The 16044-nt window shown below is 28.6% G+C and overlaps 1 protein-coding gene across 1 annotated transcript; it reads right to left on the bottom strand.

Annotated features, from left to right (window-relative positions):
* Positions 1 to 4840: 4840 nt before the first annotated feature.
* Positions 4841 to 9182, bottom strand: HELRODRAFT_172651 (hypothetical protein; the record flags this gene model as incomplete). The annotated part of the gene is made up of 5 exons (XM_009019315.1): positions 4841 to 4919; positions 5170 to 5281; positions 7621 to 7883; positions 8033 to 8165; positions 9089 to 9182. 5 exons carry the CDS (start codon positions 9180 to 9182, stop codon positions 4841 to 4843), a joined length of 681 nt encoding a protein of 226 aa, XP_009017563.1.
* Between the last annotated feature and the right edge of the window lie 6862 nt (positions 9183 to 16044).

Here is a 16044-nt window from a genome sequence, read left to right as displayed (position 1 = left end):
TAAGATTTTTAGAACGTGTTGATAGATCAATTGGAAAGATCTGTTTCGATAGACAGTTGAACGTCATTTGGTTCTGATTTTCAAATATCTTTTTTTCTTCATCGGCGCATAAATCCAGAACTTCTGTAGGTTCATTAGCACCTGCAGTAAATCTACTAGAACGTTTTGATAGATTAATAGGAAAATTCTGTTCTGAAAGACAGTCGTTCCAAATATTTTTCTTTGTCATATTTGAATTTTGAAAAAAATTATCACACTCAAATGGCGATGTTCTTCAACAGAATAATAGCAGATTATCTGTAAAATGATGCCTCACCAATTGGTGCAATTATTTTCAGATTGAAATATCGAGTGTCGTTCAAGCAGCAAATTCAATCTGTATAACCCACCTGTAGATCAAACTGAAAGTTAAAATTTAATCAAAAAACTCTAAAATTCCAAATTGTTTAGAATTAATTAATAATTCACTTACTAAGTTTGGTGGAAGCACATAAATCTTGTTTTTCAGGTGTTAAGCGTTTCTTGAGTTCAAAACTGTTAAAAATTAAAATTGATTCAACTGTTCCAAATAAAAAACTTTTTGTAGTGAGAAAATAGAAAAATTGATTAGATAAATAGGGTTAAACTAATTCGCTGACTTACGGTAGGCTGACTTGTCTGACTTGCATGCGATAATAAACACAATTTTCTTAATTTAATCAAAACAAATTGTTTTAATATAATTTATATATTATTTATAATATATATTTGAACGTAAATTGCATTAAAATAATGTGGCACATTGCAACAATATCACAAAATATATAGTGGTTGATTTGAGATCTTATTTAACGTACTCAGTATTTGACTGACTTTTTTCTTAATTTCTTCAAAACAAATTGTTATAATATAATTGTTTTTAATTGAAGTGAGCGGAAATTTGTTTCCAATTTCCTCCCATTTTTTTCTCATTCATGATTCCCTCCTGAATTCCCATTTATGACAGCGTTCCCGAAAATTCCCATTCCTTATTTTTAACTCACTCCCGCGTTTTCCCTCCTATTTCCTCCCGTTTTCCATTTTTCACATTTTCAAAATTTTTGAACTCAAAAAACGCAAATTTTTCTTATACAGATTTACAAACACGTCTTCATTACCAAATAAGGTAAAAGTTCAAAATAATTTATTAGTGTCATGAAACAAAAGTATTTTAGTTTAAATCATAGTTAAAAATTGTGACGTACAATTTTTGTTTTTAAATGCTTTTCAAAAATTTTAATATTTAAATTAAACCTTTGTTTGAAATAGTGCACTGCATTAATTAACAAACATATAAAAATAAATAAATAAATTATATTTCAAATGTTTCAAATACAATTAGTCATTTGAGTAATAAAAATAAGCATAATCCCATCGCATAATCATAAGGACAATTGTTATATAACATCAATGTTTGTTAAAATTCTTATTTACACAAACAAATAATTAAATGTAAAAAGACACAAAAAAGGCAAAAAGACTTGCTTTTATTTTCTTTTAATAATAGCATAGAACGGTTGAAGCAGTTAAAGACATATCGAATATATTGCAAAATTCATTACCTAATTTAACTTAACTAATTTCATTGTAGTTTAATGCAACTCGACAAACAAAACTCCGAAGACAAACTGCCATCATCAGTGTAGTTATATATATATATACATATATATAAATATATGTATATTACATACAATTATTTATAAAGATCACTGCGTTTTCGGCATTATTCAACTTGTAGTTGAGTTTCTCAATTTTTCTAACGAAACTTTTATCATCTTGATGAAGTTTATTAAGGTTAAATAAATACTTTTAATATTTGACATTTCTGACAAAACATTATTAATAACGTTATTACTACAGAAAAGCTCTTTTCTGCATCAACTGCCATCATCATTCTAATTAAGTTACAATCAAAGTCGCTGTAAAAACAAAGACAAAAAGACGGAACAATACTATATATGTTGGTAATAGACCATAATTATTACAATATTCTATAAATTCTACCGAATGTTGGGCTTTAGTATGTTTGTAGTTTGTTTTTTTGATTTTTCTCACTAAAATTTTTTGGCGAACCTATGGAGAAATTATGGTCTATTACCAAAATATATATATATATGTTGGTAATATATATATATATATATATACATATATATATATATATTTCAAAAAATCAACATCTTCAGTGCATTATATTTAAGATATGTAAGATATTTGATAAGAAGGAACAAGTAATTATTAATTTATATAAATTATTTAATTAAAACAGAAAACCAATAATATAAATTTAATAACTATAAACAATACAAAACGCGATTTTACAAATTTTTGCAATAATTATAACAATGTTATCACCAACAATATTGATGATGTAAACAACAATTATACCAATAGTGACAACCTTAACAACAACATCAACAACACTAACAACAACATCAACAACAACATCAACAACAACAACAACAGTGCCAACACTGTAGATACCAATGGTACAACACAGCGCCAATATCAGTTGCAATTGGAACATCATCAATAGTGACAACCCTAACAACAACATCAACAATAACAACAGCATCAACGATAACAACAACAACAGTGCCAACACTGTAGATACCAACGCCACAACCCACAGCGCAAATATCACTTGCAAATGGAACATCATCACAAGAAGCAAGAAGAACCACAGCGATGATAATAATAACGTTAACAATAATAATAATAATAACGTTTTTAAATATTGTAAAAATAATATTAATAATATGTAGTTATAAATAAATTAATTCGCGCTTCTTGACTGAACGTTGATATTTACCTTAACAACCATAATATAAACAATCTTGCCGTTAAAAAAATTTTTAAATCGCGTTTTATATTGTTTATAGTTATTAAATTTATATTAATTAAATAATTTATATAAATTAATAATTACTTGTTCCTTCTTATCAAATATCTTACATATCTTATATATAATGCACTGAAGATGAGTTATCTATAACTCGAAATAGCTATTTGCAAATTTATTTAATAAAAATTTAAAAAAACAATAAAATGTCTAATTTCTCTGAAATTAATAAAATAAAAAGAAATTAAAAAAGTGACAACGTAAAGAGTTGTGTAGATATGTGTAAAGTAGTGTTCATTTTTTGAAATGTAGCGATATCAACAGTTTGTTATCTATATATATATATATATATATATATATATATATATATATATATATATATATATATATATATATATATATATATATATATATATATATATAGGGTTATATATATATATATATATATATATAATTTATTAAAAAAATTACATGTGAATAATAGTGAAAAAAAATAAAGCTTAATGAAAAAATAAATTGTACCGTATTAGTGATTATCGATATATGTAATGAAACATAGTACAACAAATAACATTCATACATACAGACATGTGAAATTTTAATAAAATTAAAAATTAATAACTATACAACCAACCCTCTGTCCACCATTGAATTATATATAAGAATGGCTTTATAGTGTTGACCTTCTTCTCAAGGTCAGGAAGCTTAGAAGCAAACTTTTTTAGCACCAAATTGTCAATGGGTTTTTCAGTTTTCCAATCTATATTTAGCTTCTTTCCTGTTTATGTGCCACCGGCGGCATTCTTGTAAACGTTTTTTTGCTGCTAAAATCATTCTACGGCAGTTTTAATCGATTTTTAACTTAATAATTTAACTGAATTATGTAAAATTTTTGGAATCATTTATTATTTGATCCATTTTGATTTTATAAAGTTTATTTGTTTAAAAGTTTTAAAAATGTTACATTGTGCCAGGAGACACTAGGCCCAGACTAGTAGAAGAAAAGACAAAAGAGGTTTTGCTTTTTTGTATTTTTATTTTAAATTTTTGACTTTTTATTTTTTTTCACAATCGTTAATTAATGTTCAAATATTTTTTATATTGTTTTTATATTATGGGTTTATTATTATTATTAGGATGCCTTTGTAAAATGGCTTTTTGTCATAAGAAATACAGAATAAAAAGAGTTTCTTTATTTTAATTTATTGGGTATATATATATATATATATATTATATAATATATATATATATATATATATATATATATATATATATATATATATGATGACAAATTTTAAATGCAGCTCTTTACTTTCAAATTTAAATCATATTTAGACGTTTTGCTCAATGGATGCACATCTCATCAAGCAACAGCAAAGGCAATCAAAGTATTACAAGTCCAGAATCACAATGCTGCAGGCAACAATAAGAAAACTTATGAATGAATGTAATAAATTAAAAAATGAATTAGCTACATACAAAGGTTTTATGTTATGTAACCATAGCAAAATGAATTGAAATTTTGATTAATTTTTTGTTTTTTTTTTGCTTCTAGATAAAAAACTCATACCATTTAAAAAGAGTTAACAAAGTATATAATGATAGTTACAAGACCTTTTATATGCAGCTGGACTAATACTGCCACACTCGAGAACATTGAACAAGTAAAATTTTGTTAATAATGATATTCTGTAAACTAATATAGCTATATAAAAAAATATGTACTGCAAATGAAATATTGCAAATGCTCTTTAATCCTTGATTTGATATCAATAAAGCCTCAAATAATGTATAATAGGAAAATTGGTAGGTTTTTTAAAATATATTTTGTGAGTTTAAAATATAGCTTATTTTGGTAGCATATGCTAGTTTATTCCTTGTGTATTTTATTTATTTCTTGATTTTTTTTGATTCCCATTTCACCATAAACATTTGTTATCAATTTTTTTAATTTTATAGATGTTAAATGTTAAGCATAAATTATCAAACGCATTGTTTATTTGTGAAGATGGCTTTATTGGATATGTTAACTATGGAGATGGGAATGAGGACATAATAGTTGCTTCAGAGGTGTTGGTTTTTTATGTTGTTGGTCTGAGAGAAGCTTGGAGGCATTCAATAGCTTATTTTTATACAAATAAATTATCATTTCACAAGTTGAAAGATTTTATAGAGAAAGCCATTGATAAGTTACATAATGCTAGAGTTAGGGTAAACAACATTTGTTATTCTTAAAGATATGTTAAAATTTTTATACATTATATTTATTTTTTAGGGTTGTTTCACTGGTATTGGATGGGTTGGCCACTAACGTTTCGGCATGTGGATTGCTTCGATGCTCTTTTACATTTCCAAACATGCAAACAAGTTTCTTGTCCCCAACAACCGGCCAGAAAATATATATCATTTGATGCATGCCACATGCTGAAATTAATGAGGAATTTGTTTCATTCTTATATGATATTTTATAATAATAATCCAATCAAATGGAATCATATCGTAAACTTAGTTAATTATCAGCAACAAATCAAAATGAAACTAAAAAATAAATTAACCAAAAATCGTGTAAATTTTGAAAAGCATAAGAAGAAAGTTAAATAAGCATCTCGAGTCTTTAGTTGCTCTGCGGCTAAATCATCGGAACTCTTAAACGGATTTTATGTTTTTTTCCGACGTTTCTGAAACAATAGTGAAAAACATCAATGATCTTTTCCATATATTGAACAGCAAACTGATACAAGATAGAGAATGGAAGCAATACATTACAAAGAGCAACCTGACAGCCACTATAGATAAACTTTATGAAATGAAAGCCTACATACTAAGTTTGAAAAATTTAGATGGTGTTACATTTACAAAACTCAACGGTTTTTTTTATATATCTAAACTAAACTTAATTACAAATAATTTAAGAAAAATGTGCATAATTGGCTTGGACAATTGACATATCCCTCAAAAGGAGTATTAAAAGTAAAACGATACATTTATTTATTTTCTGGTAAAAACAATAAATTTTAATGATTTTCAGATCTGCCAAAAATCAGAAAGATTATTAAAAATAAGTAATTATTGTTTTAAGAAAAAACTTGTAATTGAAAGCAACATACTCCCACAATGTGTCAACGAAGATTTATTTAAGATGGAAAATCATTTCAATGATGTACAGAATGCAAACCACTATTATGAATTAATAAAAAAAATAATAACATCATGTACAACATTAACACGTTTTAACTTAACTAAAGAGTTTTCACTCAACATGCAGTTTTAATAAAAGTAAATTAAATAACAAAATGCAACGAAAATTATTCTATTTAAATTTATTAAATCAATTGTTTTATTGAATTTGTACAGTGTTTCTAATAGATTACATCAGAAGCAAATTCTACAACCTTAGTTTTATCTTTATATATATATATATATATATATATATATATATATATATATATACATATATATAATTTTCACTTTTCAAGATAGTTGAAAGATAAATTTATAATTATGTAAATCAAACATTTTGCAGTTATACAACAAATAAGACCGAAATCCAGAAATAAAAAAAGTAGGACTGATCAAACTACAAGTTAAATTAATTACTAATTATAGCAAGATAGATGTTTTATAATCAACAAGCAAGAAATATAACAATTTACACAAATATAAAAATATACATCTACATGATCTAGCACCTACCTTCAGGGTTATTTTATAAATAGTAATGTTAAACTAAAAATTATTAAACGTTACATACCTATTCTATTAATAATCAACAGTTGTTCGTTTTATAAAATTTAAATCAATAGCATAATGAATTTCATGTTAGCTTAATATTAATTAAACTATTATTTTTTTAATATATTAATGTCAATTACAGTTGAAATAGTTAAGTTAAAGAATTTGATATTAACAAATTATTATATAATTAATTTAATATATTAACAAATTATATATAGATCATAGCATTTAAAATTAAAACAGAAAAAAAAATTGTTTGCTTTTACTACCAAAAGAAATTTTAAAAACCTCCTCCTGTGATTAAATTTGGTTTGGGTATGTTATGTTGAAAGCAAATATTCCTTTGTATTGTAAGCTTTGGGGTGTTGAAAGATTCTAGTTTAGGACATATGCACAGGAATTACATCTTAATTTAAAAATTATTAGTTGATTAATTTATTTATAACAATATAAATATATATTTATATTATAAATTGATTATGAGTTATATTTTTTAAATATTAATAACATTTCATTTTTACAATAAAATTTTTACCGACTTCTTTTTGTTTTCTAGATTCTAATTTAATTTAGGAATGATTCTTACTCTAATCATCGTGATTCGTGGGTGCTGGGAAAATGAATGAAGAAATCTTTATTTCAGGAAAATGAGGATCGCTAACAAACTTATTATAAATCTTCGATTTTTCTGATGCATCAAAAAAATGGCAATATCTATTTAACGATTAAATACGGCACCTTATAAAACCTAAAACTTCACGGAATGTTGAAAACGAAATAAATTTTAACAAACGAGCTGAATGCAGATCGGCAAAGAGTCATTAACATAACTTCGGGAAGGCCAAGATTTTTTCTAATTATATCTCAGATTTTTCTAAAAATAAACCAAAATGCTCATGAATAATTAATTTTCAGGAACTTGCCCGTTGAAAAAAATTTTCAATGTTAAAACGATGGTAGGTCGCTTCCAGTTATATAATTCCATGCTGTCCACTTCCTCCGTCTCTCTGTCCCCTCTATCCACCTACCTGTCCCCTCCATCTGTGGCGAGGGCGGCGATGAGCGAAATGCTGACAGAACTGGCGCCAGCGTTTGTCCTACATGGATGTATAGATGAACCCAAAAGGCGCAGAGAAAGAGCGGACTAGGCAAGAAAACTCGCCGATCAACTGATGACATTCTAAGTGCCGGAGGTTGAGCCTGAAGACATCGCAGAAGACGATTCCAAAGGGGAGTCAACAGAAACACCACCACGAAGTAGCGACGAGTCGACCGAGTTGCTTGTCCAAACCTGGAAAAGCGAAGATACGCCAGAATCTTTAACAACCAGCCGGACATCGTTCCAGAACTCGTGAGGCTTGCTGACGAACTCTTTGATTTGTTCGCCGTAGGTAATCAGCCATCGATGGACCTGTTTGCTGGTCTGGACGAACAACCGACCGAAAACGATTAGCAACCGACGGAAACTCAATCGAGTACGACAGCCACAACAGAAAGAAAACGAAGGAAACCAACGAGGTGGGGACCGGAGCTAGAGGGATGGATTGTGGAAGTTCCTGAGTCTGGTAAAGATCTATAAGAGCAAACGTCGGGACGACGTTTTAGAGGATGGGGAGCTTAGTGAAGTTGTGACGATTGCGATGATAATGATTGCGCGATTGAAATATGCCGCCTGTATATTTTGTGAAATTGTGACGATTGCGATGATAATGATTGCATCTTTGAGGCGTGCCGCCTGTATATATCTATATATTTTAATAGACATTCTATGTATGTATATCTTGTTATTTGATATGCTATATATGCGACGCTGCTCTGTGCTGTTTTGTATATAGTGTCGTTACTCATATTTAATATTTTAATAATAAAAACACAATACTTCAAATAATTATCTTTAATGTTCATGCAAAAAGGCTTTGCAAATTTATTTACTTACAAACATACATACGTACGTACATAGTACATACATACACACACACGCGCACACATATATAAAGATATAGGTATTGGTAAGAATTGGAAAAATATAAACTGTAATCATTGGTTCGGGCATAATGCATGCAGAACCAATGGCACCGCTCTCATATTTAACCTAATGATGGACTACGTTGTGCGATTGGCTACAATAAAAAGCGCACACATACACGAGCGCACACCGCTTAAAATTCAATAGTAAAAAACAAACATCGATGCTACTCAGCTGAAAAATAGCACAACCAAAAAAGCCCATTGAATAAAACGCACATAGACATAAACGAACATTGTTGAATTTGAAGTCAATTAAATTTACTATCGAATTAATTATTAAAGATATCGTTAAGTTATTTTGTTAATTATTGTTATTTCATTTATCAAAACAGATTGCATATACAATACATACACAAACACTATACATACACAATACATACAAAAACACACACACGCATACTCAGGCTAACAGATCGTGTAATTTAATGATTTTTATAATGAAATAAAAGCGATGATATGATGGCAGACCAATAGCACCGGCCACCATGTCTGCGAGTAAAATTTTTTTTTGCCCAGCAATATCTTTCTGTTTCAGTCTCTGTGATACGACGCCCAAAGACATGTTTTAGTTTTTTGAGTCTTGAACACTCTGGAAAGCTGTTTTTTTTTGGTGGCTGATATATTGTTAGAAAGGTAATTTAATTCTACATCAGTGGCAGAAATCTATTTTGAGGCCGCAATTATGAATAGTGAAAAAAAATGTTTTTGTGATTCGATGCACAATGAAATGTGTTAGTTTTTCGGGTTTTGAACACCCTGGAAGGCTGTTTTTTTTCAGTGGCTGATATATTGTTAGAAAGGTAATTTAATTCTACATCAGTGGTAAAAATCTTTTTTTGAGGCTGCAATTAATAATATTTTTAATCGATTTTTATGTTCATCTTACTGTCAATTTCTTTATGTTGTTCAATACATCCCACAATCATTGTTCATACATACGTTACTTAAATATATAGAATACATACTTTTCATACATTTCAATGATCAGTTAAGGATTTATATAGCTATACAATTATTAGTAACATATATGAGCATATGCTGTGCATTAAGCAGATGGTCCTCTCTTTTTTCACGATCTCTCCGCGCACATAATATATACGTCGGTCGTTGTGGCTAAATTCAGTCTCATAATTTAGTCTCATAACACGAACATTGTTTCACAGATGATGTAAATGAAATCATTTTGCAAACAACATACAAATATTGTTCAAATGTTTGAAATTTATTAAAAGCACATTTCATTACTATTGATCTGGGAATGTAGCAGTTTTAAATTCATAATTTTGAAGTCAGTGACTGGTCCATGGAAAGAGAGATATTATTTTTTTTTAAATTGTTGGGATTATTTTTCCAATTAAAACAAAATAAAATTAATGGTTATGTTCAATGTGTTTTTTTTCAAAACATTAACAATATGTTTATAAACAATAAGCAATACAAATTCAATTAAATTAAAATGATTTTAAAAAAAATTGAATTGTTTATCTTAGCGTGAATTTTACTGGGAAGAACTTTGTAGATTAAAAGTGCATCTTTTTTTAATTTAATTTTTTTTATTTGTAAAAATTGTACTTTTTACTTCGAATTTCAATATGCATTTGATTAAAAAATAAAAACAAAATTTTCTAAAATTTTACTTTCACAAAAAAAATTTTCTTATTCGATTATTTTCATTTCTTTCAGCTGTTCATTCCCACGCCTCTAAGGACGCCATGGTTAATACAAATCTATTTGCCCATTATATCTATTCTATTTATATAGTAAGTCTATCTTAATGATAGTGGGTTTTTCTGGTATTGTCATGGTGATGTCAATCCCCGTTTTTTAATATGTGTGTTTTTAGTTAAGCGTTCTTTTAACTGTTGTTTCAAAAACTAGAGTGAAATCAGAGAAATGATTATCAGCGTAAATCAGAAGTTTCAGAAATAAGAAAAAAAAACAAAAGGCGTTGGCAAAGAAAAACCAGAAAACATGTTTTTTTTTATAATTAATCGATCATATTCGAATTTTCAAAAGGAATCGGAACTTGAAAAAACTGAAAATATAGATACATAGGTAAAAATCTGTTACTGTTGTTTCTTCTCAAATTGTAACGTTTGATGTTGAAGTTGAAAAAACATCCGTGGGAGAAAGCAGACATGAAGTCAAAAACTACAACAAAAGTAAAGTTTTAAATCAGAACCATTACATCCAAGGGGAGGCCTATTTACCAATATACAACACTTTCTTATGGGTTGAAGTATGGATATGCAAAGAATTTCAATTTTTAATTATTTTCGGTAATGTCGATTTAATTTTTTTAAATATACACTAAATAAAAGTAATTAATTACCACATTGAATAACAATTTAAAAAAAATTAAAATTTTAACATTTTAAATAAAAGCAATATTCCGAAATTAGTAAATATGAAAACTTGAAAAAACTGAAAATATAGCTACATAGCTAAAAATCTGTTACTGTTGTTTCTTCTCAAATTGTAACGTTTGATGTTGAAGTTGAAAAAACATCCGCGGGAGAAAGCAGACATGAAGTCAAAAACTACAACAAAAGTAAAGTTTTAAATCAGAACCGTTCCATCCAAGGGGAGGCCTATTTACCAATATACAACACTTTCTTATGGGTTGAAGTATGGATATGCAAAGAATTTCAATTTTTAATCATTTTCGGTAATGTCGATTTAATTTTTTTAAATATACACTAAATAAAAGTAATTAATTAACACATTGAATAACAATTAAAAAAAATAAAATTTTAACATTTTAAATAAAAGCAATATTCCGAAATTAGTAAATATACGATCGTAATTAACTCGAACGATAAAAAAATCACCTTCCAAATCCCCTCCGAAGTAAGCTCTTTGTTCGACCGTTAAAAGTGAGCTTTTTATTAATAATATTCTAATGTCAAATAATGTTAAAGTTCAGTTTATGTGTATTCTAGTTTTCAATTTTTTATTTTTTTTATAACTCTTTTTCTAAATATTTAAAAAAAATAAACAGTGGTCAGTGGATAGATTTTATTTTTTTGTAGACAATCCGCGTAAAGAAATATAATTATTAATATTATGAGTATTTATATAGCGCTCTTTATTTATAAACTAAAATTTCTTAAAAGCGTTTAACATAATATAATATTATATTATATAATTATATTGTTTTATGTATGATTTTGTTATGTATATATATCAATCAATCAATCAATCAATCAATCAATAGGAAACTTATATAGCGCCAATTAAATGTTCTCAAAGGCGCTTTCGTAATTATATAAACATTGAAAGTCTACAATACTATTAAAAAAAACACAACAACTTAACTAAAATTATCAAAGTTTAACAGTGAACAAATATGTTTTTAATTCTTTTTTAAATGTTCTAAGAGACAGTCCGGATGATCGCAATGACTGTGGCAAGCTGTTCCACACGGTCGGACCTGCAACAGAGATACTCCGTGCACCAATCTGCAAGTGTGAAACCGGTATTGTCAACAAATTCATATCATCTGATCGTAGATGAGACGACGCAGACCACTTTTTGAAAATTTGTTTACGAGATATTCTGGTGACATCCCAGTGATTTAATCACAAGTACAGCGATTTTGAAGGTTACTCTTTTGTCTATTGTCAACCAGTGTAGTTCCTCCAGAATGGGCATCACGTGATCAAACTTCATCCTACCAGTTACCAATTTTGCAGCCCTGTTCTGAATCGACTGAAAAAGAGCTATTGACCTTCTTGGAAGTTTATAAAACAGACTGTTGCATTAGTCAATTTGCGATGTTATAAAAGCACGAATCAGCGTCACCAGTGCCGATCTATCCAATGAATGTCTGATTCGATAAATGTTTCTTAAATAAATATTACTTGACGTATATATTTTTTAATGTAGTCTTTCATTGATAAATTGCTATCAAGTAAAACTCACAAATTTGATGCAGTTGCAGATAATGATATCTTTACATCTCCCATCTCAACAGAACAGAAATCTAGTTTTGACAACTGCTGCCACGTACCTACCTACCGGTAGCAACGGCGTTTTACATTCATTGAGCTTGAGCGACTTTGATGACATCCAATATCCAACCTCTTTCAAACACTGGACAAATTTATCAACCTCATCACGAAACGAACCTGGAGGACCAGTGACTAGAACCTGAATGTCGTCGGCAAACGCATGACAAGTGAATCCATGAGAGGAAATTATTTTGTTTATATCTGCTGTGTACAAAATAAAAAGAATTGGTCCCAGAACTGAGCCTTGTGGCACACCTGTTGTTACGAAGGCAACATCAGACACTGAATTGTTGAACGAAACCTGCTGTGTTCGGTTCGTCAAATACGACCTGAACCATTTATTAGCTGTGTCTCTAATACCATAATCGTTACGTAGTCTTGCCAGCAAAACATCATGGTTTACATAATCAAATGCTAAAACGATAACAACGATAAGTTCTGGACGTCCATTGCCGAAAACAAACCAGACAAAACATGTAACAATGCTGTTTCAGTAGAATGGAACTGCCTATAACCGGATTGATTACAAGGCAGTAGGTTATTTTCAGATAAAAACCTCAAGAAACTTTTAGCCACTAAACGTTCCATAATTTTCGAACTGAATGAAAGATTTGATATCGGTCTGTAATTATTAACATCAATTTTATCACAACCTGTTTTTTTCAAGATGGGGAGAACCACAGCATGTCTGAAAGAGGAGGGTAATTCACCTAATTGAAAACAGCAATTAACAAAGCTGGTCAGAAATTTGATGAAAAATTTCAAATACTTTTTTAAGATGTGAGTTGGAATGACATCCTGTGAACTTGTCTTACACAGGGAATTGATTATAATATCTTTCAATTCATCTTCAGTGACCATCGGGAAGGATGAAAACATAACAGCATTATGTTATGTAGCCCACCATCATCTGTCGATTGAGTAGAAACTTTGGTAGACTGAACAATTTTGCTAACTTTGTCCGTGAAAAGCTGCAACAATTGATGGGCTGTAATATATATATATTATATAGTACGTTTGAATTTAATAAATATAATAATAATAATAATAATGTATATACAGTTACACTTGAAAATGATTTACGATCAACCGTTAGAAAAATCGAAAAGTTAAATTAGAAGTTAATTAACGCCGAACGTGCTGTGATTTTCATTAATATATATATATATATATATATATATATATATATATCTATATATATATATATATAAATTCTACCGCATGTTTTGCGTTAATATGTTTGTAGTTCCTTATTCGATTTTTTTCACTAAAGTTTTTTTGTGAACGTTTAGTTTATTAAAATTCAAAATAAACTTATTTTCCGATTCATGCTGCAAATAAGGCCATATTTCGATTCCGAATGAATCATCTTCAGTGCTTCCTGTTGTTTATATAGGGAAATATTGACTTTGTCAAAATGAACTTAGATGGAAATTGACGTTGTAAAAATGAACTTTGGTGTCAGGTTTCTTTATTGGCTGGTCGTGTTCTCTGGTCTCCTTTTCTTCATCGATGCATGGTCGTGTTCTTTGGTCTCCTTTTCTTCATCGATAGCATCATATTCTTCTTTGTCATTATTTAATTGATGAATCTATCTTTTATAATATTGTTATTTCATTTGGTTGGTTGGCCACTATCTGAGCAGACCCAACAAAATTGAGAAAATCATTGAGATAGATTATGATAATGATTAACAATTTTCTTGATAGTTAGAAACGTTCGTAGATTGTGTTATCTGTTTTATTTAAGTTAGATAACTTTTAATTATTATTTGGTGCAGTTTTGTTTCTTCGGCTAACTTTTCGGTGATTTGTTTTTAGACTTTTTCTTTCATTTTTGTGTTATATTTTCGTGTTTGAAATTATATTTTTATGAAAAATATTATGAAAAATAATAATATACATATATGTCAGTTAATTTGAATGAGCTTCTTTGCGAATTCATCATCTCTTGAAAATTTCCATCAGCTTAATAAGAAGCATGCACTACAAGTTGGGCATTCGGTGATCAATTTTGGTCTAAACAAAATCCGATTATGAATAACTTTGAATTGGTTCGTGCTTTTCATAATCCAGAAGTGCGTGATTTCTTTTAATGGCTATCATCAACAAAATAAGTAATTAATTACTAAATGATTCACGCACATTGCATGGTAGCGCACGCACACGCATGTATATTATATATATTTATATACTTTTAATTTCATTTACTATACATACATTTTTAACGACAGTTCATTGCTGTATTGAAGATTCTGGAGGCCTAAGAGACTATATAACTTGATGTATAGGTACACTACATACATATTTTGTTGAGCGTTTTGACTTGTTAATGTACCATTTGGTCAGTGCCTTTGTTACCTTATACGTGTCTTGCCTTATTTGCAGCATGAATTCGAAAAATAAGTTTATTTTAAATTTTAATAAACTAAATGTTCACCAAAAACTTTAGTGAGAAAAATCGAAAAAACGAACTACAAATATATTAACGCCAAACATGTGGTAGAATTTATATATATATATATATATATATATATATATATATATATATATATATATATATATATATATATATATATATATATATATATGTTGGTAATAGACCATAATTTTTACAATATTCTATAAATTCTACCGAATGTTTGGCGTTAATATGTTTGTAGTTCATTTAAAATATTGTAAAAATTATGGTCTATTACCAACATTTACTCGAAGTTCTGCGACCAACCGACGTAATTGAACAAGATCGCGAGCAGCGACTGCTCCATCTCTCTCGAGAATTAGAAGTTTAAAAAAAGGTAGTTCAAGACTTGTCGAATCAACTAACTGAATTGTTGAATCAATGGGATCACTATGATGTTGATTGCAGTGTCAAGAATGAACTAAACTTATGCCGGAAAGAATTTATAAATAAACGAACTACAAACATATTAAAGCCAAACATTCGGTAGAATTTATAGAATATTGTAAATATATATATATTTATTGACGCTGTTTTAAAGAAAGACGACGATAAAAATTTTACTGCATATTTTGTAAAAGCATTTTCTCTGGTAGCATTTAAAATACTACAGAAGGTGACAGTGACATAGAGGATGTTTAAGAAAATGACATATTATTAAAAACAATTATTACTGATTTAATTTAAACAAATTGATGCTGATAATTCTGATGATGTTCTTCTTTTACCCCCGCACAATCGATGTGGCAATCACAATTTGAATCTGGTAGCAAGTGTAGATGTTCTGAAAGCAAGAGGAAATCAGCAATACAAAAGACTCAACAGTTACTTGGCTAACCAATGTAAGAATATTGAAAATTTATTTTCTTATCATCAGTATGTGCAAATTTCATTAAACCAAATTCAACATTACCTTGCTCTGCAGTGGTTGATCGTCTTTTCAGTGTGCTG

This window comes from Helobdella robusta (genome assembly GCF_000326865.2).
Source record: "Helobdella robusta unplaced genomic scaffold HELROscaffold_24, whole genome shotgun sequence".
NCBI classification, from domain to species: Eukaryota; Metazoa; Annelida; class Clitellata; order Rhynchobdellida; family Glossiphoniidae; genus Helobdella; species Helobdella robusta.
This window is presented reverse-complemented; position numbering and strand designations above follow the sequence as displayed.